The sequence below is a fragment of the Parambassis ranga genome, chromosome 1 (genome assembly GCF_900634625.1).
Source record: "Parambassis ranga chromosome 1, fParRan2.1, whole genome shotgun sequence".
NCBI lineage: Eukaryota > Metazoa > Chordata > Actinopteri > Ambassidae > Parambassis > Parambassis ranga.
In genome coordinates this window covers 2265565-2291086 of record NC_041022.1, presented here as the reverse complement: position 1 = coordinate 2291086, position 25522 = coordinate 2265565, and the positions used below count along the sequence as shown (strand labels likewise).

The 25522-nt window shown below is 43.2% G+C and overlaps 2 protein-coding genes and 2 non-coding genes across 4 annotated transcripts; 2 read left to right on the top strand and 2 right to left on the bottom strand.

Annotated features, from left to right (window-relative positions):
- Positions 1-5874: 5874 nt before the first annotated feature.
- LOC114445332 (adhesion G protein-coupled receptor L1-like) lies at positions 5875-18198 on the bottom strand. Its single transcript, XM_028420342.1, has 10 exons — positions 18050-18198; positions 16525-16644; positions 14421-14598; positions 14022-14131; positions 12454-12661; positions 11709-11973; positions 11296-11635; positions 11157-11212; positions 10876-10928; positions 5875-5896 (listed from the first exon to the last, which is right to left on the bottom strand). The coding sequence occupies exons 2-10, from the start codon at positions 16592-16594 to the stop codon at positions 5875-5877; spliced, it is 1302 nt and encodes a 433-aa protein (XP_028276143.1). The 5' UTR covers positions 16595-16644; positions 18050-18198.
- A 3186-nt stretch (positions 18199-21384) lies between these two features.
- On the top strand, positions 21385-21458 carry trnai-aau (transfer RNA isoleucine (anticodon AAU)). The gene has a single exon. It is a non-coding gene; the product is annotated as a tRNA-Ile (tRNA).
- Positions 21459-21762: 304 nt separating this feature from the next.
- Positions 21763-21834, top strand: trnaq-cug (transfer RNA glutamine (anticodon CUG)). The gene has a single exon. It is a non-coding gene; the product is annotated as a tRNA-Gln (tRNA).
- A 144-nt stretch (positions 21835-21978) lies between these two features.
- Positions 21979-25358, bottom strand: exosc9 (exosome component 9). Its single transcript, XM_028407500.1, has 11 exons — positions 25207-25358; positions 25022-25116; positions 24814-24933; positions 24002-24104; positions 23776-23913; positions 23609-23691; positions 23138-23270; positions 22828-23063; positions 22563-22750; positions 22408-22480; positions 21979-22333 (listed from the first exon to the last, which is right to left on the bottom strand). Exons 1-11 carry the CDS (start codon positions 25270-25272, stop codon positions 22267-22269), a joined length of 1302 nt encoding a protein of 433 aa, XP_028263301.1. The 5' UTR covers positions 25273-25358; the 3' UTR covers positions 21979-22266.
- Between the last annotated feature and the right edge of the window lie 164 nt (positions 25359-25522).

The window sequence follows — 25522 nt, the reverse complement described above, 5'->3', positions numbered from 1 at the left end:
CGACCCCCCAAAATGTCGTGACCTTCCCTGGTCACCCCGGATTGTCAGATACAGTCTCCTGTATTCAGAACATTGAGTGAAAGAAAATACCCTGGGTTTTGTAGTTTCGCCTTTTGCAAAAGGGAGAACACAGTGAACACAGGCCTTTCAGTCTGCTTCACTCCCGTCCATACGTGTTCTGCCCTTCCCTGTACACAGGGATGTTTTATTGAAAGTTGAGGTACATTTGCATAACAGATAAACAGTTCTTCAAGACCCTCGTAGGTATTTCCATATTGGGACATGTTGCCCCGTTATCCACACCTACTTATTATAATAATGTTATTTATGACTGTGAAACACTCTGTTTCCCTCCTATGTTGGATACTTTATCTTACGTCCACCTTCACCATAACAAAAGGGCTCCAGTAATGTAAACATCCTCCCTAACTCTCTGTAAGGGTGTATGTGTGTGTGTGTGTAGAGAGTCCCCCTTTTTCTCTGAATAAAAGCATACATACGAGTAAATATGTGCTCTGTATCATGTCAGCGCGTAGGTAACCTTTATATACTTCCACAGCTCCACAACAAAGACGTGCTCACCAAAGATCAAAGCCTGGGTGCATTTTATTTGATTCTTATCTTCTTGCTAGCTAATATTCATTAGCAGTGCAAGAAGTCATTATCATGAGTCAACAGATATATTGAGGTAACATCATTGAAATGATCCATGCCAAGATGGCGGCTTCTGTCTTGTACACCAATGTGACTTATTAAAAGAGAAAATCTGTATGCAAGGAGAGCAGGATTTTCTAAAATGCATTTTCCTCCAGCCTTCAAATACTTTCAGACACCAGCATGTTTTGTTGTTTAACCGCCGGCAGGTACAGATGAATGTCTTGTATTTTTATTTGCAGTGCTGGTGACAAACTACACTATATTACCAAAAGTATTTGCTGAGGTCAGACGCTGATGTTGGACATGAAGGCCTGGCTCACAGTCTCTAATTCATCCCAAAGGTGTTCTGTCTGGTTGAGGTCAGGACTTTGTGCAGTCCAGTCAAGCTCCTCCACACCAAACTGGCTCATCCATGTCATTATGGACCTTGCTTTGTGCACTCATGTGCAGTCATGTTCCCACAGAGTTGGAAGCATGGACTTGTCCACAATCTCTCAGTATGCTGAAGCATTCTCTACACACTGTTCTTGAGCTAATCTGAAGGCTACATGAATTTTGGCGGTCTGTAGCGATTGACTCAGTGATTGAGGTTGGGGACCTCTGCACACTGTGCGCCTCAGCATCCGCTGACCCTGCTCTGTCCTTTTACATGGCGACCACTTTGTGGGAGTGGCTGTCGTTCCACTTTGTTATAATGCCACTGAATATGGAATATTTAGTATTGAGGAAATTTCACTGAGCTGAGAGCGGCCCATGCTTTCACAAATGATTGTAGAAGCAGTCTGCATGCCTAGGTGCTTGTTTTGATACACCTGTGCCATGGAAGGGATTGGAACACCTGTGTCAATTACTTGGATGGCTGAGTGAATACCTTTTGTAAAATAATGTATCTAAGACCTTTAAAATAATACACCTGGTGTTTTTTATTTACAGAGGAGCAGGGTGAGCCCCTCTGCTGCCTGCCTGACATCGTTTTCCTCCTCACCCATTCCTGCTTTTCCTCTCCGTCCGCCCAGTGTGAGACAGGTGTCGTTCTTTTTATGTCATTTTGTGCTGTTTTTTGTTGATATTGTAGCAGCGCTTTAGTTTACAGTGGGATCATTTCCTTTTTTTGGTGAAAATGTTTACAGCTACGATTCTGAAACCTTTCACAGCAGCACAGATGCTCTTCCCTCATTAATCAGATTATTTTTTGCATTGCAAAACTCTTACAAAAGTCTTACGGTGTGGCCGGGCGTGGCCTCAAAGTTTGACCATTTCAGAGGAAACAGGAAGTCGCTATAACTTCCTGTCCGATCTGTACGAAATGTCACATGTATGATCAGAGTCTTACCCTAAACACATCTATACAACAATATTGAGGATTTGAAAGAGTGCCACCTACTGGCTACACAAGTGTTCTCTACTTCCTCCTGTTTCCCGCCTCTGTGATGACCTTCTCCTCCCTGATTGTTTCCACCTGTGTCTTGTCTCCCTCCTCTTCTTAAGTCCTGTGCTTCCCTTTGTCCTCGTCGGATCATTGTTCATCTTACCTGCGTTGTGGTTTACTTGTCGTCATGTCCTCCCTGTCTTTTCGTCCTCCAGTTCCTCTTTTTGGATTATTCATGTTTAGGTGTGTTATTTATTTCTTTGTTTTATTTTTGTTCTTTGGTCATTGTCCTTTCTCAGTCTTAGCTTAGTTTCTTGCCTTTTGATGTAGTTTGTGTTGTATTTAGTCCTCGGCTTTTGAATAAATCTCACCCTTTGTTATACTTAGAATTTTTTCCTGCATTTGGGTCCTCCTTTAACACCACACATAACCACACAACATATTCTTTCATTTGTTTTTAGTTTATTTTGTTGTGCTTTTATATGTTGTAGTACAACAATCAAGTAAGGACCTATACGAATACAGTCTTTGTAAGGATCACCAAGAAGATTGTTGGTAGAAGAGGTAGAATCCTGATAGGTCACTCCGGATGTACTTTACTCCTAGAGAAGAAGTTCTTAAACCTCTTTAATGTTGCTCTTCTGCATTTAACTGTTGTCAAAGTTATGTCTTCTCCACAACCTGACTTGACTTAAATTGTTTCAGAAGTGGTCTTGTTAACTCCAGGACCAGCCTTGGCTTCATCTCCAGGACCAGCCTTGTTGGCTTCATCTCCAGGACCAGCCTTGTTGGCTTCATCTCCATGACCAGCCTTGTTGGCTTCATCTCCATGACCAGCCTGGTTGGATTCATCTCCATGACCAGCCTTGTTGACTTCATCTCCATGACCAGCCTGGTTGGATTCATCTCCATGACCAGCCTTGTTGGCTTCATCTCCAGAACCAGCCTTGTTGGCTTTATCTCCAGGACCATGTACTTTATTCCTGCAGAAGAAGTTCCTAATCCTCGTTAATGTTGCTCTTCTGCATTTAACTGTTGTCAAAGTTATGTCTTCTCCACAACCTGACTTGACTTCATTCGTTTCAGAAGTGGTCTTGTTGGCTTCATCTCCAGGACCAGCCTTGTTGGCTTTATCTCCAGGACCATGTACTTTATTCCTGCAGAAGAAGTTCCTAATCCTCTTTAATGTTGCTCTTCTGCATTTAACTGTTGTCAAAGTTATGTCTTCTCCACAACCTGACTTGACTTCATTCGTTTCAGAAGTGGTCTTGTTGGCTTCATCTCCAGGACCATGTACTTTACTCCTGGAGAAGAAGTTCTTAAACCTCTTTAATGTTGCTCTTCTGCATTTAACTGTTGTCAAAGTTATGTCTTCTCCACAACCTGACTTGACTTCATTCGTTTCAGAATTGGTCTTGTTGGCTTCATCTCCAGGACCATGTACTTTATTCCTGCGGAAGAAGTTCCTAATCCTCTTTAATGTTGCTCTTCTGCATTTAACTGTTGTCAAAGTTATGTCTTCTCCACAACCTGACTTGACTTCATTCGTTTCAGAAGTGGTCTTGTTGGCTTTATGTCCAGGACCAACCTTTTTGGCTTTATGTCCAGGACCAACCTTGTTGGCTTTTTCTCCAGGACCAGGATCAGCCTTGTTGGCTTTATCTCCAGGACCAGGATCAGCCTTGTTGGCTTTATCTCCATGACCAGGATCAGCCTTGTTGGCTTTCTCTCCAGGGCCAGGACCAGCTTTGTTGGCTTTGTCCCCTGTGCAAGACATGTTTGGTTTATCTTCAGGTCTAGTTTTTGTGTTTATTTCCAGGACTGTTCCTGGAAAGATTGTACAAAGGATAAAGCAATAATAGTCCTGTGCTTTAAAAAGCCTAAAAAACGAAGGGAGAGTCTTGATCGGTACGGATCCAAGCAATGACAGTATGTTGCAGGAGAGCTCCAGTTATAGGCTACAGATTTATTGTTGACCTCAAAACAAGATGGTTGCCATAACAACCACTACAAATGAGTTTGTATGACATCACTATGACACCTCTAGTCACTAATCTAGGATGTGATGTCATAGTGAACACTATGAGATCATAGTCAAGCCCTTGAAGAACTCTGTCACATATGTTAGAACCAGATTTGCAGCTCCCTGTTTTCAGGGAATTGCATAGATTCTGGCCTCTGAGGTTTAGGGGGCTGCTTGCTGTTATACATTGTCAATAGATCTAGGAACCTTCTACCAATGTATACTGAACAGAGTTCTAATACAAATTGAAACAAAAAAAACATAAAGACACAAAACTGACTTCCTCCCAGAGGAACAACCACAAAAAAAGGATCTTTCCTCAGAGACTTGGGTCGCATAGGACAGCATGGCGAGGAAAACATGGCGGAGCGCAGCACTGAGCCTGTGAATGGGCTCTGTCGTGACCTTCCCTGGTCACCCCGGATTGTCAGATTCCGTCTCCTGTATTCAGAACATTGAGTGAAAGAAAATACCCTGGGTTTTGTAGTTTCGCCTTTTGCAAAAGGGAGAACACAGTGAACACAGGCCTTTCAGTCTGCTTCACTCCCGTCCATACGTGTTCTGCCCTTCCCTGTACACAGGCATGTTTTATTGAAAGTTGAGGTACATTTGCATAACAGATAAACAGTTCTTCAAGACCCTCGTAGGTATTTCCATATTGGGACATGTTGCCCCGTTATCCACACCTACTTATTATAATAATGTTATTTATGACTGTGAAACACTCTGTTTCCCTCCTATGTTGGATACTTTATCTTACGTCCACCTTCACCATAACAAAAGGGCTCCAGTAATGTAAACATCCTCCCTAACTCTCTGTAAGGGTGTATGTGTGTGTGTGTGTAGAGAGTCCCCCTTTTTCTCTGAATAAAAGCATACATACGAGTAAATATGTGCTCTGTATCATGTCAGCGCGTAGGTAACCTTTATATACTTCCACAGCTCCAAAACAAAGACGTGCTCACCAAAGATCAAAGCCTGGGTGCATTTTATTTGATTCTTATCTTCTTGCTAGCTAATATTCATTAGCAGTGCAAGAAGTCATTATCATGAGTCAACAGATATATTGAGGTAACATCATTGAAATGATCCATGCCAAGATTGCGTGTCTTGTACACCAATGTGACTTATTAAAAGAGAAAATCTGTATGCAAGGAGAGCAGGATTTTCTAAAATGCATTTTCCTCCAGCCTTCAAATACTTTCAGACACCAGCATGTTTTGTTGTTTAACCGCCGGCAGGTACAGATGAATGTCTTGTGTTTTTATTTGCAGTGCTGGTGACAAACTACACTATATTACCAAAAGTATTTGCTGAGGTCAGACGCTGATGTTGGACATGAAGGCCTGGCTCACAGTCTCTAATTCATCCCAAAGGTGTTCTGTCTGGTTGAGGTCAGGACTTTGTGCAGTCCAGTCAAGCTCCTCCACACCAAACTGGCTCATCCATGTCATTATGGACCTTGCTTTGTGCACTCATGTGCAGTCATGTTCCCACAGAGTTGGAAGCATGGACTTGTCCACAATCTCTCAGTATGCTGAAGCATTCTCTACACACTGTTCTTGAGCTAATCTGAAGGCTACATGAATTTTGGCGGTCTGTAGCGATTGACTCAGTGATTGAGGTTGGGGACCTCTGCACACTGTGCGCCTCAGCATCCGCTGACCCTGCTCTGTCCTTTTACATGGCGACCACTTTGTGGGAGTGGCTGTCGTTCCACTTTGTTATAATGCCACTGAATATGGAATATTTAGTATTGAGGAAATTTCACTGAGCTGAGAGCGGCCCATGCTTTCACAAATGATTGTAGAAGCAGTCTGCATGCCTAGGTGCTTGTTTTGATACACCTGTGCCATGGAAGGGATTGGAACACCTGTGTCAATTACTTGGATGGCTGAGTGAATACCTTTTGTAAAATAATGTATCTAAGACCTTTAAAATAATACACCTGGTGTTTTTTATTTACAGAGGAGCAGGGTGAGCCCCTCTGCTGCCTGCCTGACATCGTTTTCCTCCTCACCCATTCCTGCTTTTCCTCTCCGTCCGCCCAGTGTGAGACAGGTGTCGTTCTTTTTATGTCATTTTGTGCTGTTTTTTGTTGATATTGTAGCAGCGCTTTAGTTTACAGTGGGATCATTTCCTTTTTTTGGTGAAAATGTTTACAGCTACGATTCTGAAACCTTTCACAGCAGCACAGATGCTCTTCCCTCATTAATCAGATTATTTTTTGCATTGCAAAACTCTTACAAAAGTCTTACGGTGTGGCCGGGCGTGGCCTCAAAGTTTGACCATTTCAGAGGAAACAGGAAGTCGCTATAACTTCCTGTCCGATCTGTACGAAATGTCACATGTATGATCAGAGTCTTACCCTAAACACATCTATACAACAATATTGAGGATTTGAAAGAGTGCCACCTACTGGCTACACAAGTGTTCTCTACTTCCTCCTGTTTCCCGCCTCTGTGATGACCTTCTCCTCCCTGATTGTTTCCACCTGTGTCTTGTCTCCCTCCTCTTCTTAAGTCCTGTGCTTCCCTTTGTCCTCGTCGGATCATTGTTCATCTTACCTGCGTTGTGGTTTACTTGTCGTCATGTCCTCCCTGTCTTTTCGTCCTCCAGTTCCTCTTTTTGGATTATTCATGTTTAGGTGTGTTATTTATTTCTTTGTTTTATTTTTGTTCTTTGGTCATTGTCCTTTCTCAGTCTTAGCTTAGTTTCTTGCCTTTTGATGTAGTTTGTGTTGTATTTAGTCCTCGGCTTTTGAATAAATCTCACCCTTTGTTATACTTAGAATTTTTTCCTGCATTTGGGTCCTCCTTTAACACCACACATAACCACACAACATATTCTTTCATTTGTTTTTAGTTTATTTTGTTGTGCTTTTATATGTTGTAGTACAACAATCAAGTAAGGACCTATACGAATACAGTCTTTGTAAGGATCACCAAGAAGATTGTTGGTAGAAGAGGTAGAATCCTGATAGGTCACTCCGGATGTACTTTACTCCTAGAGAAGAAGTTCTTAAACCTCTTTAATGTTGCTCTTCTGCATTTAACTGTTGTCAAAGTTATGTCTTCTCCACAACCTGACTTGACTTAAATTGTTTCAGAAGTGGTCTTGTTAACTCCAGGACCAGCCTTGGCTTCATCTCCAGGACCAGCCTTGTTGGCTTCATCTCCAGGACCAGCCTTGTTGGCTTCATCTCCATGACCAGCCTGGTTGGATTCATCTCCATGACCAGCCTTGTTGGCTTCATCTCCATGACCAGCCTTGTTGACTTCATCTCCATGACCAGCCTGGTTGGATTCATCTCCATGACCAGCCTTGTTGGCTTCATCTCCAGAACCAGCCTTGTTGGCTTTATCTCCAGGACCATGTACTTTATTCCTGCAGAAGAAGTTCCTAATCCGCGTTAATGTTGCTCTTCTGCATTTAACTGTTGTCAAAGTTATGTCTTCTCCACAACCTGACTTGACTTCATTCGTTTCAGAATTGGTCTTGTTGGCTTCATCTCCAGGACCAGCCTTGTTGGCTTTATCTCCAGGACCATGTACTTTATTCCTGCAGAAGAAGTTCCTAATCCTCTTTAATGTTGCTCTTCTGCATTTAACTGTTGTCAAAGTTATGTCTTCTCCACAACCTGACTTGACTTCATTCGTTTCAGAAGTGGTCTTGTTGGCTTCATCTCCAGGACCATGTACTTTACTCCTGGAGAAGAAGTTCTTAAACCTCTTTAATGTTGCTCTTCTGCATTTAACTGTTGTCAAAGTTATGTCTTCTCCACAACCTGACTTGACTTCATTCGTTTCAGAATTGGTCTTGTTGGCTTCATCTCCAGGACCATGTACTTTATTCCTGCAGAAGAAGTTCCTAATCCTCTTTAATGTTGCTCTTCTGCATTTAACTGTTGTCAAAGTTATGTCTTCTCCACAACCTGACTTGACTTCATTCGTTTCAGAAGTGGTCTTGTTGGCTTTATGTCCAGGACCAACCTTTTTGGCTTTATGTCCAGGACCAACCTTGTTGGCTTTATCTCCAGGACCAGGACCAACCTTGTTGGCAGGACCAGGACCAGCCTTGTTGTCTTTATCTCCAGGACCAGGACCAACCTTGTTGGCTTTCTCTCCAGGACCAGGACCAGCTTTGTTGGCTTTGTCCCCTGTGCAAGACATGTTTGGTTTATCTTCAGGTCTAGTTTTTGTGTTTATTTCCAGGACTGTTCCTGGAAAGATTGTACAAAGGATAAAGCAATAATAGTCCCGTGCTTCAAAAAGCCTAAAAAAACGAAGGGAGAGTCTTGATCGGTACGGATCCAAGCAATGACAGTATGTTGCAGGAGAGCTCCAGTTATAGGCTACAGATTTATTGTTGACCTCAAAACAAGATGGTTGCCATAACAACCACTACAAATGAGTTTGTATGACACCTCTAGTCACTAATGTAGGTTGTGATGTCATAGTGAACACTATGAGATCATAGTCAAGCCCTTGAAGAACTCTGTCACATATGTTAGAACCAGATTTGCAGCTCCCTGTTTTCAGGGAATTGCATAGATTCTGGCCTCTGAGGTTTAGGGGGCTGCTTGCTGTTATACATTGTCAATAGATCTAGGAACCTTCTATCAATGTATACTAAACAGAGTTCTAATACATGAGGGCCAACTAGATGGCCCTGACCTGGACCTAACCACCTATCTATCTCGTGATGGCCTCAGGATAGGCAGGTGTGCCAACAGCTACACAGTTCACACATGACAGTTGTTGAACAGCCAGACCAGACCAGCTTGTGGCCAGACCACAATCAGTGTCAGTAAAACATAAAATCCGATGTAAAAGAGGGTTACATGGCATTGGAAAGCATGTCATTATGACCATTTGCATGTAACTTAAGTTATATTATATTACTTATATAAGTCACTCCTAAAAAGGCCCATGCAGCCAGTAGCTCCTCAAAAGGAACTGATTAGTCTGGACTGCTGCTAGCACACACAGTAGCTTGAGGCCTAACCTGGCTTTTAACATGCTTAGATGAAAAAACTATAATCACATGATCCTGGTTGGATTTCTTTGTGTAACTGTTGTATTTTATTAGATCATCTGAAGTATGTTGACATGGCTGCAGATCTAAGTTGCAGAGTAGATGCCTTGGACTGAAATCAGGCTGGCGGAGGCCTCGTCTTTCCACTGTGCAAAGATTATAACAAACATGGTGGGGTGTAAGTGATCAGCCATACACATTAAAGTTATTGTAACACCTTTGGACATGGGCTGTGAACACTTTGTCTTCAAAGTTCATGTGTTAAAGCAGAAATGTGCTCCTAGTGTGCAGCTATTTGCATTTTATTGACAACTCTCTGAGAATAACTACAAGTTGGACAGATTTCGGTGGTGGAGATACCACCATGCAAACAGCCGTCATTTAGCTGTCGTCAATCTGCTGTCTTGATATGACAGTTAATGTTAGCTTGTAGCATATAGCCTAGAAAATAGTTGGCAGGTAGCCACCAAATGAATGACAGCTTGATGATGCACATGTAACGTCCGTTGCCGTGGAAACCATATGGTTTATTCCGGTAGTCTTCGTCCAAACTTTGCAGATATAAATACTATTGTATTATAATATTATCTAAATACTATACATCATAATATTAATATGTTTACTGTCGTGATTACTACCAATATGAAGTGCAATTTAAATATTAATGCACAACTACTTAGAAAACAATATGAAAAAACGTGCACCAGGGAAAAAGACACAAGAAATTGACACAGATAAATATGTGGAAGATTTTGGAGATGAAGTTTACATTAAACAAGGAAACCAACAAAAAAAATAAACGTTTATTTGGGTAAAATCGCTTAGTAAAATGCATGCGTAGGGAATTTACGTCACCACCAGCGGGCCGCATGTTGCATTACCATGGCAACGTGACAACGCTTCCGTCCAGAGCAAATGCTAACCGACGTTAGCTTTCACAATGAAATAACCACATGCTCACTTCAACAAGTGTCTCCACGTTACTTCTACACGCCCCATTTCCCGTTATTTTATAAGGAAATGCCGTCGCACACAATTATATCAAGCACTGTTGCATTAAAAAAAACTCTTATCGATCAAATAAACGTTATGTCGACATAGATGGTCGTGTTGGGCCGGTTCGTTTGTGTTAAATAATAATATAATAGTGATGGTTTCCTAAAAACGTTTATTAAGGGCCAAATCGCTTAGAGAAATGCGTGAATTGTCAGAGCAACATGACTGTAATCAAATCGGCACGTTCGATTGACTGTGTAGTCTTTCCATTTAGATCGTCATTTTCTTTCATTTAAAAACAGAACGTGCACTCTTTAGCTAACTGCATGTGGGATCGAAAAGAATAATGTTTTCCATATAGTCCGGCTGAGGAAGCGGCCTTCAAGCAGCAGATAGTTCGTATAATAATACTACGAACCGTCCCTCATTCATTTCTATTGCCGCTCATGTCCATGGTGTCCCTACGAAAATGCCCTGCATTGACTTTCTATGGAGACAGTTTTCCGTGGTGCCCGCACGTAATTTCACTACATTTCATGTTGGTGCACGTAATGCAGTGTTAACAATCCGTGTGTATGTCACGTATTTCAATCATGAGAGACTTAGCAAACTGAATGAGAATGTACAAACTACGAATGTGCATTGGCGTCCTAGAGCCCGTCGTGAAGACCACATCCGAAAAGGGGGGAAAACGCAAGGGCAGAGGCCGCTGGATCAGAAGATCCCCCCGGGGACTGGACCTGGTGGTGGTGGAGAGCTGGAGGGCAGGAGATAGGAGGCCTTAACTGGCGTGGATCTGGTGGTGCTTGGGGTGGAGGAGGGTTGTGGGGTTCGATCAGAAGAAAGCTGGAGAGGAGATGGAGACTCTTAAATTTCGTGCTAAGCTGTGATTGGTCAGGAGAGGGACAGAAAGCGACAGCTGATTGGTGAGGGAGGTGCTTTGTATTAAGTGTCTGACTAAAAGAGCGGAAGAGAGGGGGAGCAGAGGAGTGAGGGATAGAGGGAGAAACATTAGGAAGCGGATAGGGATAAATGGTGAACGATGGGAAACAGAGTCTTCCTGATTGAACTTACGCTAAGAGCTACATTTGTGTAGGAGCGGACGGTCGTCATCAGAGAAGAAAGGGGATCTGGATGGAGGAAAACACAGCTCACCCTCTAGATTTTTCACCTGCTGCATTTCCAGTTACACCACTGCTCATGTTCCACAAACCTTTAGTAGGAGGTGGAGGTGTGAACTGCAGAGGGTATCGCAGCACGTAGTAGTTATTCCACACATAAAGCTGGTTGTCTCTGGGGTTGTAGTCTATGGAGGAGATGTACTGGTAAGGGTTGGGAAACGGTATCTGCACAGGTAGCTCCTGCCCTCGGCTGGTGTCATAGGCATAAACCACCATGTCACTGCCAACCCGGCCGTCTGCCTGACCCTCATCACCCTGCAAGACGGAGTGCACAACGTAGAGTACACCGCAGGCCATGAAAGCATTGCTCGCCCATTTTTTGTCAAAGCCAGTGGTCCACGTACCCTCAAGACGAAGGGTGTACGGATTCACCTGCAAAAGACATGAGATGGGTAAAAAACAAGTGTGTTTTTTGTCTCAAATCATCCATTTTCATTTCTCCTACCTGGCTGACTACGATACGTCTATTACTTTCTTCAGTGGAGTAGATAACCCACAGGCCATTCTCATCCACTGCCAGATCGATGTCCGACATCCCACCCCAGCGGTAAGGCGAGGCGCCATGGTAGTTGGCTTTGACTACCACTGCCTCACCGCTCTTGATGCGTGTCCGCAAGTCATACTTGACCAGGTTGCGTGTTCGCTCCTTGTTATAAAATACGGCACCATCATACACCACAAAGCCTGTGCCATCCACACGGCTAGGCATCCTAGGACACAGTAAAACACAAGTGAGGATTCTCAGGCTTGAACCGGCTTCTTCTAACAATACTTACCTATATTAAGATGGGAATAATTAACAAGTCCTGGTAATATCATATTCACTTGTTAGGGGTTTTGTTTATACACCTTGCACCATAGTCCTGTGAATATTCTTAGTGCAATTTCCAGAAAAATGTTGATTACCTAAAGTAGACTACACCTTGTACGACCACTAGGGTCATGGATTGTAGGGTCCACAAGGCTCTCTGCAAGTAAATTCCAGCCAAAAAGCAAAAACTGGGTCTCTGTTTTCAATCTAAATTGATTCAGCTGAACAGGAAATTGGTCCCCAAGGTTAGCATACAGTAATTGTTTTTTTCATTGATTTGATTTCATTAATTAATAAGATGATTAAACAATTAATCTATATAAAAACAAATCTACTGATCAATTATATCATTAATGCATTCAGAATACAAAACACTCACTTATAGATGGTGGTGGCTCTGTTTTGGCGGTAGTCATCCCAAGAGGCATACTCAAACAGCAGGTTTGTCCTATATGGTCTCCACGGCATGACATATAGCCGGTCACCAGCCTGTAGGGGGTCTTTACACCAGGCCCCTGAATAATCCTCCACCTCCAGGAGCGAGGAGGCTGGCTGGATGCTGAGCAGTGAGCCAGGACACATGAAAACTGGAAAATGGAAGTGGAAGGGAGGGTTGATAGCAGGATGTGAGGAAGGAAAGAAAGAGGAAGGGAGTAAACAAGCAGGAAGGAAAGTGAAGAATGGAAAGGAAGTGCAGGCAGGTGCCGGGAGAGAATGGATTAATGCAATGAAAAATGGATTGAATCAGATGCAGTCGATGCAGCGAGTTTAAGAAATAAAGAGAGAGGGATTTAAAACACTGTGTGGTGACTAATACAACAGGGACACTGCAATGAAAGGTGTTTGAGTGTGTTCATGTGCTCTGTCTGTCTGTGTGCATGTGTGTGGGTTAGTGCAAAAAGAGTGTGAGTCAGGGACGCAGTAGGCGGGGCTAAATTTTGCCTTGAAGTGAATGAGAGGGCAGGTTAGTTAACGCCAAGCACAACGATTGGCCCACCCACATGTCAATAACTGTATAGGACACATACGTATACTGTACAATCTCACACTGGCATGCAAATAGGCATGCACACGCATACACACACACATTCACACAAGTAAGCAGTGCTTGGTAAGCACACAACCAGACGGCAAAACTGTGTTTATGTTTGCATGCACAGAGAGACTAAGGGAGAGAAATAAGAGAGACAGACATTGACCAGGAGCAAGATGGGAGAAAACTGAAGAAAGAGAGAACTTTGACCCTGTTCACACTGGGGAAATCAATCCAGCTAGAGCGGGATTTGGGCCGTATCTGGATATATCCTGATAGTTTTTTTCTGAGTGTGAACACTGCGAATCCGGCTATATCCAGCTTGATTTCACTCCACCTCATGGAGGTGGATCTAGCCGGATTGGCTCAAATGTGGCTCAGGTCTAAACGCAAATGCAGATAGCGAATCCGGCTAGTGACGTGATACTTCCTGTTAGCCACATGCTACTTCCGGTTAGTGCTATTGTTGTGCTACGTTCGGTTCACGGGGAGCGACACGGGCCAAAAAACCACACGACGCCTGCGCACACGCGGTCCTACCGTTGCCTGAACGGACTCTGTATATTACGAGGCCGCAAACAAGCCAGATTGAGTGCGGACACGCTTGTGTGATAGCCAGATTAGAAAATAGGTCTGAACGTATCCAGCTTAAAGACTATCCAGATACAATCCTACTCTAGCTGGAATGACTTTCTCCAGTGTGAACGGGGCCACAATAGACATACAGTTTACAAATTCTTTACAGTTTCTCTCTCTCTGTACTTCCTCCATCCAACTTCCTTTTTTTGTTTTTCAAAAACACACTGACAAAAATAGGTTAAATCTGGGTGTAAACATGTTTGTCTGCGCATATGTACAGTACATGTGTGTGTGTTTATCTGTGTAGTTATATTTATATATATATGCATACTCACTGTAGGGGACACATTCATACTGGATGTCCAGGTACTTGTATGTTCCAGGACAGGGGTCTGGGAAGACATCGACCCCCGCGACCACAACACACTGAGTCCTGTTGTTACACCTGGAGGTGAGCAGAGTGATGGAGGGATGGATGGAAGGATGGATGGATGGATGAATGGATGGACGGATGGATGGATGGATGGATGGATGGATGGATTGCACGTACACATGAGACACACAACACCAGCATTGGCTTTGTCTAATATTTCCTCCTAATCAACACATATGTCATTCAGTTTGTCCACAACAACAGACACTCTCATTGATTTGGACATGTTTAAATAGCTCAAGAATTACATTATAGTTTGTGTATTTGCCATAACCACACTTGCACACACAATATTACACACCTCTGGGACACAATCTTTAATGTGTCAGGGAGGTAACACTGCGTGTTCTCCATCTGGAAGGGGTCTGCGTCACAGATCTTGTCATCAGTGCGTCCGTAATTTGCAGTCTCCACCATTACCACATGACTTCCTGGGCAGAGCAGCTCTATGGGGTGCCCCTCACATGCCAGCACCCTGGCTTTTGGACACACGCAGAGTTTGTGCACATCGTCAGTGACTACACACAAAGCTATTTGCAAATTTCCACATATTAGCTTCTAGCTACAAAGGGCAACAAAACAGTACACCTGTTTAGCATCTTAGGTGCGTCTGCATTGAATGTGCGCTACTCAAGGCACGTATCTCTTGTGCATGTTTGCAGCTTTAAGAGGGCCTTGAAGCAGTATTATAACAAGAATCAAAGCAATGGTGTCTGTGTCAACAAAAGCCATGCTAGCAGCTCTTTAACACATCGCTCAAGTTAGGTGTTATGAAGCAGATTATAAGACTGATGTTAGGACTACCAGCTGGCCTATTCGGCGATCTGTGAGGAACCATTGGCAGCTACAGGCATGTTTAAGGCCTTTATGTAGGTTCTATAGAGACAACAGAGGCAATCTGGTTAATCTATAATCTCTAACAGACGGTGACAGGCAAATGCTCGTCTATCAACTGCCTGTTCTTGCCAAATAGTTTCAAAGGATGACTTTCCAGATGTTTCTGTGTAGCAAGACATCTGGTATCTCATGTTGGCACTGAAAGGAAAATTAAGGGAGCACTGATAGTCTGACTAACAGCGTCATTTTGTACACACTCTAGAAACAATCCCTCCAGGTTATACCCCGAGTGATGAGGACAGACACTAAATATTTAACCAGACCATGTACAAAGACATAGATGCTTAGCATTGATCTGCCAGGCAAAAGTCACATTTCTCTGACTTCCTCAGGGTAATCAAGGCAAAATGTTAAACAAACACAGTTAAAACACATGCAAACTTGTCCACATGTTGTTCACATCAGCTTGAGTATCGTGCAAATGACAAGGTGTTTGCGGCATTAACCCTTGGGGCCCTTTTTGGCCCAAATGGGTATTTTTTATTTTCAATTCTCAAAATGCTAAATTTTAGGCTAGATTTTAAGGCTAAATGTATGAAACTTGGCCAGGAATCTTTTTTTTATAATTATTTTTAAAATGAAAAAATCCCCACTGTTGTAAGGTGTATAGTATAAGAGATTTACCCCTATACCTACACTTTTGGCCCATTTGGGCCCATTGACTCCCATTATAAACACAAATCTGTGATATACTCTAGCCCTGGCATGTTTTAATGATTTCCCCAAATATACCTAATAGACCTGAGCTTGTGCCATAATCGATAACCCCTTTGAACCACCAGATAGAAACAAAATAAAATCATTTAAGTTTCAAAAAAGGCCCAGTTTCTCTTTCCATGCAGAATGCAAAAAAATACAGTTGAGCACCATAAAGTGGTCGTCCTGTGTTGTGGCTGATATAATAGAATGGTGTGAAAGGGGTTTCGAATATGTGTGTTTGTGTGTATGTGTGTGGGGGCATGTGTTCAAAGTCCTGTTTATGTTTGTTTCTTAATCAAACGAGAGCCTCCTCTCTCCTGTTGGAAGTAAGGTAGCATGTTTATGCAAGTGTATCTTCTCTATTACAAAAGGAGTATAAAAACATAAAAAATATGAAAAATAATCAAAAACTGTACATCTACCATTAGCTCTGAAGTTGCTGAAATATTTATGTATAACATTTTGATAGCATTTTGATGAACGTACCCGTTTGGGTACCAAAGGGCTTAAGTGTAGAGGCGGTTTTTGAGTGCCCCAGGGGTTAAACCCACATGTCGTGATTACTATGCTGCTGGTGTACTGTAACTGTCCGTGGTGCTGAAAGACTGCTTGTTTTATTGTGTTTATTGACTGTGGGCAGTCAATAAACACAATGTCACGACACACACATGTTCAGGTGTCATCTTTTGTGTACAAGACACATACGGTAGCCTTTCATACACTTCATCACTTCCATATTTTTTTCAGTCATTATTAAGGATTCATCCTGCTGAATACAGCCAGCTTCACCATCTGCACGTAGAACTTACCTTGGTCAGAGGGGGCAAGGTGAACCAGCATGAGCACACACACCCCCACAGACCACAGTAACGCAGCCATGCTGAGCAGGAAGAGTTAGGACATCACACCACCAGCCGTGTTTGGAGAGCCTGGGAAGGAAGCAGTGGAAGCGTGAGACTGAGAGTAAAGAGCTGCACGCTCCCCCTTCTCTTGTGTGCAGACCTCTGTGTGTGTGTGTGAGAGAGAGAGAGAGTGTGTGTGTGTGTTTGCTAGTCAATAACCCATTCACACAATGAAAGAGTGCACGTAGAAAAAAAAACACAGGAGTGTGAGAAGAGGACAGAATCATTGAGAGACAGACAGACAGATTGTGTGAGAGAGCAAAATAGAGAGATAACAATTGAACAATCGGTGCAGCAAAAAGTCCCTCAATCTACTGTTACCATGGTGATAGCAACGTGCAGTCTCAGGGAGGTGATACGCTGGGCATGTGTACTATCTGTGTGCGATTGTGAGTGAGATTTCGCGTTTTAGGTCCGTAATTTGCCAGAAGCAATACTGGCTGCTGCCCCATAAAAGAGCCTTAATCTGTCCGTTTTCACTGTCCCCGTGAACCAGAAGTATTACACTGCTAACCGGAAATAGCACGTTGCTAGCCAGATTCGCTAGCTGCATTTGCGTTCAGACCTGAGCCACATTTGAGCCAATCCAGCTAGATCCACCTCTGAGAGGTGGATTGAAATCAAGCTGGATGTAGCCAGGATATATCCAGATACGGCCTGAAACCCGCTCTAACTGGATTGATTTTCCCAGTGTGAACGAGTAGAGCGAGGACACTGATGGCCCTTGACAAAGCCACACAGCCAGTCCCCCTTTTGCACCACCATGCTCCCTGCCTGCAACCAAAATCCAGCCCTGGCCCACTGGCCTACTTGGAGCAGCAGCAATCTCTAGTGAGAGTGTGTGAGTGGAGGGCCTGGAGTGAAATAAATTACACACAAGACAGAGAGAGAATGACAGCAATCAAGAATGGGGGAGAGAGAAAAATCCCAACATTGCATAAGAAGCAAAATACTTTTCAATAAAAGTACGAATTTTTCGTACACAGTGCCCTCGGTGACGACAAGTCACTTTCAGAGCATTGGCCTCTAGAGCTTCCAGAGGGCTGAGGCCTACATGCAGCAGTCAAAGCCACTTACAGGGCCAGACAAACACACAGCCTGTGTGTTTGTCTGGTCCAGGGGTCGGCAACCTGCGGCTCCGGAGCTGCATGAGGCTCTTTCATCCCTCTGTTGTGGCTCCCAGGCAGCAAGCTCATTTTTGGAAAATAATAATAATAATAATGTGACTAAATAATGGCTGTTTAATTTAAGTGTATTTTATTCATTTAACTAGGCGAAAGAAATTATTAAACAAGCTGTTATTGTGAAAATACATATTTTTATATCGGACCCTGGACTAACTGAAATCAAAATAACACATAAACTGGCATTTTCTGTTTAGGTAAATATTATCTGTATCTATCTATCTATATTATCTATAGATTAATATTACCTTCAATTTAGTGGTCAAATAGGTGTAGATTAGTAGTTAGGGCTTTGTGGCTCCGAGTGTGCTCCGTTCAGTGGGAAACCGGCTCAAATGGCTGAATGCTGAAGCTTGCTGACCCCTGATCTGGTCGATGCATGACTCTGGGGAAAGAAGGGGTCGCCCTCTGTCAATCATTCGCTTGTCGCAGGCAGGAAACACAGACGGCGACCGTTTACTTTTTCTTTCACATAATGAATCGAGCCACTTCTTAAGACTGCAGTAAGACTAATTAAACATTGATACGTTTCCTCACATATTCATCAGGATCGTAATCTTGCCCTCAGCTGCGCTCTCTCCGGTTAAATGCATACCCTGCATTTGTGCACAATAAGCACTTTCCCTGCGTTGGAGCATCTACAGGTCTCTACTAGTACATTTCTGCCAGCAGCTCTTTTCTTTGAGGCCGACACAGAATGCTCTGCTATATCCACCAATCGATTTTGGGCCTCTAAATGCAAACATGTCTTTTAAGTAATACATTAAATATCCTCGAATTACTTTGATTTTCTATAAAAACTTCCTAACACATAAACACTTATGAAAATAACATTATTAAGTAATAAACACTTATAAAAAGTTATACTTCATGTTAGGGACACACTTCTCTATATGTGAACACACTGCATGATAACACAGCGCAGAATCAATATTTTCACCCTTCAATTTCTTCCAAGAAATGTTCCCTTGCGCTTCAAAGTTGTTTGACACTGACAGTGTTGTGGTGTGAAAGAGGAGGACACAAATAATATTATAGCTGATAGTCCCAACAGCTGGAGTCCACAGACACATACACATATCTCTCTAAGAGCTCCCCCTGGATGTGTTAAATCAACATGGCGGATGCTGTAAAGTAACCTGTGGTGGATGCCGTCACTAATATTTATAGAATGATACTTTTAAGATTTGAAAAGCTGTAAAATCTAAATCTCAATCTAATGTTGTAACTTGTGTGTTTTGGTCTCGTGAGCGCCCTCTACATGAACTGCAGCCATGTTGTATATATAAACAGGAAGTGGACGGGCTCTCCTTCATTCTAACCTCATGATGTTTGTTTGGATCCGTACATGCAGGCTGAAAGAACAGAAGTGAAGGCAATTACAGGGTTAAAGTCATCATCACAGCTTTATTTACACACTTCTTAATCAGCTTCACCTGGAACAGAAAGGAAAGGGTTATCTCAGGAATCCTTTGACTGAGAGTTTGTCTGGTCAACTGGCTCCACCACAGGACCTGCCTGGGTTTGAAGCTGCTTCTAGTAAGTAAGTCTATCTTAATGTGCTCTATCAATAAACCCCAGCCTTCTGAGTGACAGCGTGGAGCAAAGTTAAATCCATCATCCACCCTTCTGCCACCATTTTGGAGACCTTTTAACCCCTGTATGAAAATTGACCTACATAAATTCTACACAGTGACTTGTTTTATCGTGCAGATTTATTCTTTAAAATGCTGTAAACACAGTCATATGAAGAACAAAGCTCGGCTCCGGGTCCTGTGTTTGAACCTGTTTAAGGACTCCATGCAGAGTCATAGGTTCTGTCTGCTCTGCCCGTCTCTGGCCATCAACACCCTGAACAGAACTGCAGAGTGTGAGGAGGCTGCTGGATGGGCTGAGCGTGGCTTCTGCTTTATGTGTGAGCTGTTTGGACCTCTTGATCATTTGTGCTCCGTTTGCAACAGGTGGGTTTAATCAACAGGGTCCCTCTTTAATTAGGACGAGTCAGCTCTGGTTTCTGAGCAGAAGGATGTGTCAGCTCTGAATAAAATCCTCTGTTAGTAAAGGTCAGACAACATCCTCCTCACAGAACAGACAGTTGGGATGCATCTGAATCTCACCTCTTCAGGATCTCTGGTTTACTGCAGCTGGTCTGACATGTCATCCAGTCTGGTCATATGAGAACTGACATCCTGGTCTTCAGGCCAGGGTCTGAAGAAATCCTTCATATTAGCCACAGTTAGCTGGACGGAAATGTACAGGGGGTCCACATGACGGGTCTCCAGTGTGAAGATTCAGTGGATCTGTTCACTGTGGATTTGCAGCGTTGTCAGGAATGTTTCAGGAATGTCACCCCGCTCATAAGGTTCTACCTTGTCTCATTTAATGATGTACCAATGCGTATCAGGTAGCCTCCCACACTTATGGTGGTGAGGGGTTTGGTGAGGGTGTGTGGCTTGTTTGTGTGTTAGTGTGTTAGTGCACTCATACACCACAAATATTTCTCCCCATTTCTAAAAAGACAAAAAAAGTTGGTGCACTTTGTAGAAACACACAAATAAAACATGAAATGTGTTCATTATAAGATAAGATAAGATAAAACTTTATTAATCCCGAAGGAAATTCTTGAAAGGAAATTACTTGAACCTTTATTTAAAATATAAAAGAACAATAATTTTATTTATGTGTGGAAAAGAAAGATGAGTAGAGGAAAAAGGGTAAAAACTGCAGTTCCTCCGACAGCCTCTGTGGCTCTATTTTCAGAATCAGAAATACTTTATTGATCCCTGGGGAAAATTGCTTGCTTAAATTCCATAAAATAGGGTCAAATAGTAAGAGTAGAATAAAAATAAAATCTAATAATCTAAACATTAATAAACGTTCAAATTAAAGGTAATCGATTAGTTTGGCAGTTTCTCATAACGAAGAATATGAATCATCAGTGGAAGCTATAAAACACTAAAAACAACCACAGACTCAAACTCAAAGAGCCTGGCTGTCAGAGACGTTGAGGACAGGGTGCGCCTGTGATTCTTTTATAATTACCTGTCCTGTGTGCTCTGTTGTCACCTGTTGTCGCTTGTATTTTTCCATCCGTTTGGCTGGATTGATACCAAGAAGCTTTAATATCATAAATCTGTCACAGCTTCCAATCCATCGTTGTGGCGGGAACATGTTCAGAGGGCAGGCTTTGGTTGTGTTACATGTGATAACTTGTTTTAGTCTTGGGGCTAAATTGAACCTGTATTTAAAAAAAACAAGTATCGCCTGTAATCCAGCAGCCAAACAATTACTTAGCGTCATGTAAATACCTTTCACATTAAAAACAACCACATCTATTAAACAGCCTCATTATGGACCTTGCTTTGTGCAGTCATGTTGGAACAGGAAGGAGCCATCTGCAAACTGTTCCCAGACACACACACACACAGATACCTCCATGTGGTGGAGCTCATGTTTGTTGATACATTCATCTCATATGAGTCAATCTAGAGAGAATAGGAAAACCACCCGGGCTTGATTGCGTGTTTGTGTGAGTGCACAGATACTGAATTCTTTAAACGTCGCGGTGAACAGCAGACCGCATGGCCGGTTAGCTCAGTTGGTTAGAGCGTGGTGCTAATAACGCCAAGGTCGCGGGTTCGATCCCCGTACGGGCCATTCACTTTTTTCTCCCTGAAGTTTTCACTAACGTGAATATTGTATTTTTTATTTTATTGCTGTTTGAGTAAATGCATACTTTTTTCCTAATCCAATGTTGAAAATGAACGCATAGACTTTACTTGATTGGGAAAAATGTTTTTAGATCTGATTGAGGAGGAATGTTCTCCGTATGCAAGGATTGTCTTTTTTTTGTTTTTGTGCATCAATATGACATATGATAATGACTTTTATCACATTGTTGTCGGTGAACATATTTTATATACAGTATATAACCACAACAATTTTCGGAGTCACTCGTAGTGGTTCCATGGTGTAATGGTTAGCACTCTGGACTCTGAATCCAGCGATCCGAGTTCAAATCTCGGTGGAACCTGTGTTTTTTTTCTTTGCTTTTTCTTCTGTTTTATTAGCACAACATTAAGCTATGTATAGACACTTTGACAAAAGATTGCTTTTTAATCAGATTAAACCATCCACCATATTTTCCATCACAACTATAATGTGAGAGGAAACAATGTGAGCGTATATATAAACTGTTTTTTGATTATTTATTCAAACTACAAACATTGTACAAAAAACTCTGCCTTGCAAACTGAAATATAAACATGTACAGCACTTTGCGACATCTTTTAAATGTTAAAACACATGATGTGACATTTTCTGTACACTGTTCCATAACGCTACAAACAGGAAGTAACCTTAACTTGAAACAGACCACTTATCCAGATCAGGATTAGATCAGGATAGACAGAAGTGTCCATCATGAGGCAGTGCTGAAGATGACACGTTTGTGGCTGCAGTGGCCTCACTTCTTCTGCTTTTTCTTGGATGTTGCCGCCCCCTTCTGGTGAGAACTGGAACCTTTCTGATTTCTGAAAAGATTTTTTTTTTAATAATTATGTTTAAATTCCCCCTTCTCTACGTAGAAAAGATGTGGTGCACTTACTTTGGCACTGGTGTCTCTGGATGCAGTATGACCACCTCTTCCTCTTCACTGTCTGATATCTCCACTACATCTCCTGTAAAGTGAACATTACACTTCTAGTAATACAGATTTTCAGATTTTTAAACAATTTCTTTCAAAATAAAAGTCTGAATAACCTCTTTGTTGCTCCTTTTTATGCTGATCCACCTCCATCTTTGCAACCTTTCCTCCTGCCTCTTCTCCACTGTCCTCCTCCCCCATCCCCTCCTCCTCATCATCATCATCCTCCTCTATTCCCCAGGTGTTCTGCAGCCCCAGCCCTACCTGCCCGACGCCTGGAGCTGGCACCACAGGGGATGGCACCCTGGCGTGTGCAGTTAAGGAAGTGACATTTTTTTAAATAATAACACCTGTGTTCTGTGATTATTCAGGTCAGGATACGTCTGAGGTGGCGCTTCGGTTTTCTTGACGATGTCATTGGCTCTCTCTGTCACATCTGTCGTCTCCACTGGAGTCTCGTCCATTTTCAGAGCTGTGATTCGCTCCTGAGGCATGGACTCGGCGAAGCCGCCCCGGCCGCCTGCCTTCCTGGCATTCTTGTCGTTAAGCAGAGCTTGGGTGATGAGCTCTGTGATTTCAGACACTTTGACGCTGGCGATTTTACTGCATCTCATAACCTTTAACATAACAGATGAAAATGATGCTGTGCTAACACACCAACAAACCAAAATAATAGCAACACAACACTGACCTGCTCTTTCAGCAGCATGATGCCACCGCTGGACTGGATGTAGCAGATCTCTCTGTGTTTGTTCATGGCGATCATCAGCAAGCCGTCCATCACGCGCTCCTCCCGTTCACTGGGGTCCACCAGCAGGTAGGTCCTGCAGACACAGGGACAGAAAATACCATTCATTCATCCATCCATCCATCGTCAACCGCTTATCCAGGGCCGGGTCGCGGGGGCAGCAGTCTAAGCAGGGACACCCAGACTTCCCTCTCACCGGACACTTCCTCCAGCTCCTCTGGGGGAATCCTGAGGCGTTCCCAGGCCAGCCGAGAGACATAGTCTCTCCACCGCGTCCTGGGTCTTCCCCGGGGCCTCCTCCTCCCAGTGGGACATGCCCGGAACACCTCCCCAGGGAGGCGTCCAGGAGGCATCCAATGTAGATCAGCATGTGGCGAGTTTGTATTCTGGCACATGGCGTTTTGAAAATCTTACCCTTGTTGGAAGAAGGAGAAGCTGACACTGATGGGCATGTGGTAGATGCTCAGAGGAATCGGATCTCTCTCCTCTACGCTGTACTGTGAAGATAAAAACAAACATACTTTGTATGCTTCGTGTTACAGTTCCCCCCCCCCGCGGACTCGGTGAAGCCACTGACTCACCACTGTGACTTCCTCTCCCTGGATGCTGACGTCAGGGCGCCTGAAGTGGCAGAGCGCGGTGATGGCAGCTATGGTGGCGGCATCCATCAGGTTCCCATCGTTATTCAACATGTGGACGTCCACTCTGATCTGCCACACCTGATCGCACATCGTCACCACAGTGAGTATGGGTTCACTTGGGTGTGTTCTCTAAGTGTGTGTGTGTGTGTGTGTGTGTGTGTTTTACCTTTTCTCCAGACACCACACACAGCGACTCCGTATCGATGCACTTGGAGTTCCTCAGGCATCTTTCCAGCTGTCTGTTCAGCTTGACTGACAGCTCTGACTGTCTGGAGAGGGACAGGATTTACACTCATTTACAGTCTCTGCACACAAAACACTTTAAATGAACCACACACACACTAATGCATCCATTAGAGGTCGGGTAGGAGATTTCATTCTGATGCACTTTGTTAAATTAGTGTAACTTCTCTTTACAATCCGATAGCAACCGATTAGTTCGGCAGTTTCGCTTTAAAACGAAGAATATGAATCATCTGAAGCTATAAAACATAAAAACATCAGCCAATCCTCCGGGTGGACCCTGTAGGAGTATTGGCTGGTTGTCACTCTCTTCCTGCTCTGTGCACCAGAGAGGTACGTGCATGATGGCCGAAGTCACAGACCGCAGCTCGTCTTCAGGTGATGCGTCCATGGGATTGGGAGGCGTGGCTTCGGGGTGAGCTCCGAGAGAAAGGGGCGTGCGTTTACTTTTGAAATCTGGCTGACTCACTGAGTTTTTAAAAATCTCCTACCCGACCTTTAAAGGCACAGTTCACTGTAAAAACTAAGAGCAGAAATGTGGAACACCAGGGAACAGTGTCCCTGTGCAGGTGGACATCATTAGGGATTCCATCCAGTCAGGCAGATGCCAGGTAGTGCAGTGGAGTAGTTCCCAAACCAAAACTACTCACAACAAGGATCTGTGAGTATCAGGGTCTCGATTCATCTTTTTCAGATGAAAATACAAAAATAAACATCAGTCTTGTTCGTCCTCACCTTCCCTGTTCAAATGCCGGTGAGGCCAGAGGCGACAGCTCGGTGTTAAAAAACATGATCCCCTCATTCGGCCGGTTCTCTTTGGGAGCCACCAGCTCAGAGGACACCTGGGCCATCACCCTGTGGAGAGCAGCATGTGATCAGCTGGTCACACTGGAACCAATGACAGTTACATTACTGGATTATTTATTTAATAAAATCTGCCTACCTGGTTTTTCCCAGATCCACAAAGCAGCATCCATAATCTGTCCCAAATGTGATCTTTATCTTCCTGTAGTCGTAAGTCTGTCTTCCGTCCAGCCGCTGCAGGACAGAAGAGTGTGAGTAAAAGTCTTTTACAATACACTACCTTTGATTTCTGTTAGCAACAAGCAGCTACGTTTACAGACCCACCTTCTTCTCTTCGATGGCTTTAAGCAGGAAATCCCGCTCACAGTTAGACAGCGGCGTGTCCTTCATTCTGAGTGAGTTAAAGAAGCTTCGGTTATGTTTTCAAGTGTTTGATTCACTGCTGGTACAAGCATGTGGCCGCCATCTTTATTTTGTGAACTCTAACCCGGAAGTGCATGAGGAATTCCACCAAAACACATCCTTCGATTATGGCTTGCTAATGATTATTATGTTGTTTAAATGTGAATATTAATCTGTTTTACCTTTTGGTAATTTTAACGTTTGAGGAGAATGTATTAATTATTTGGTTTTATTTTTA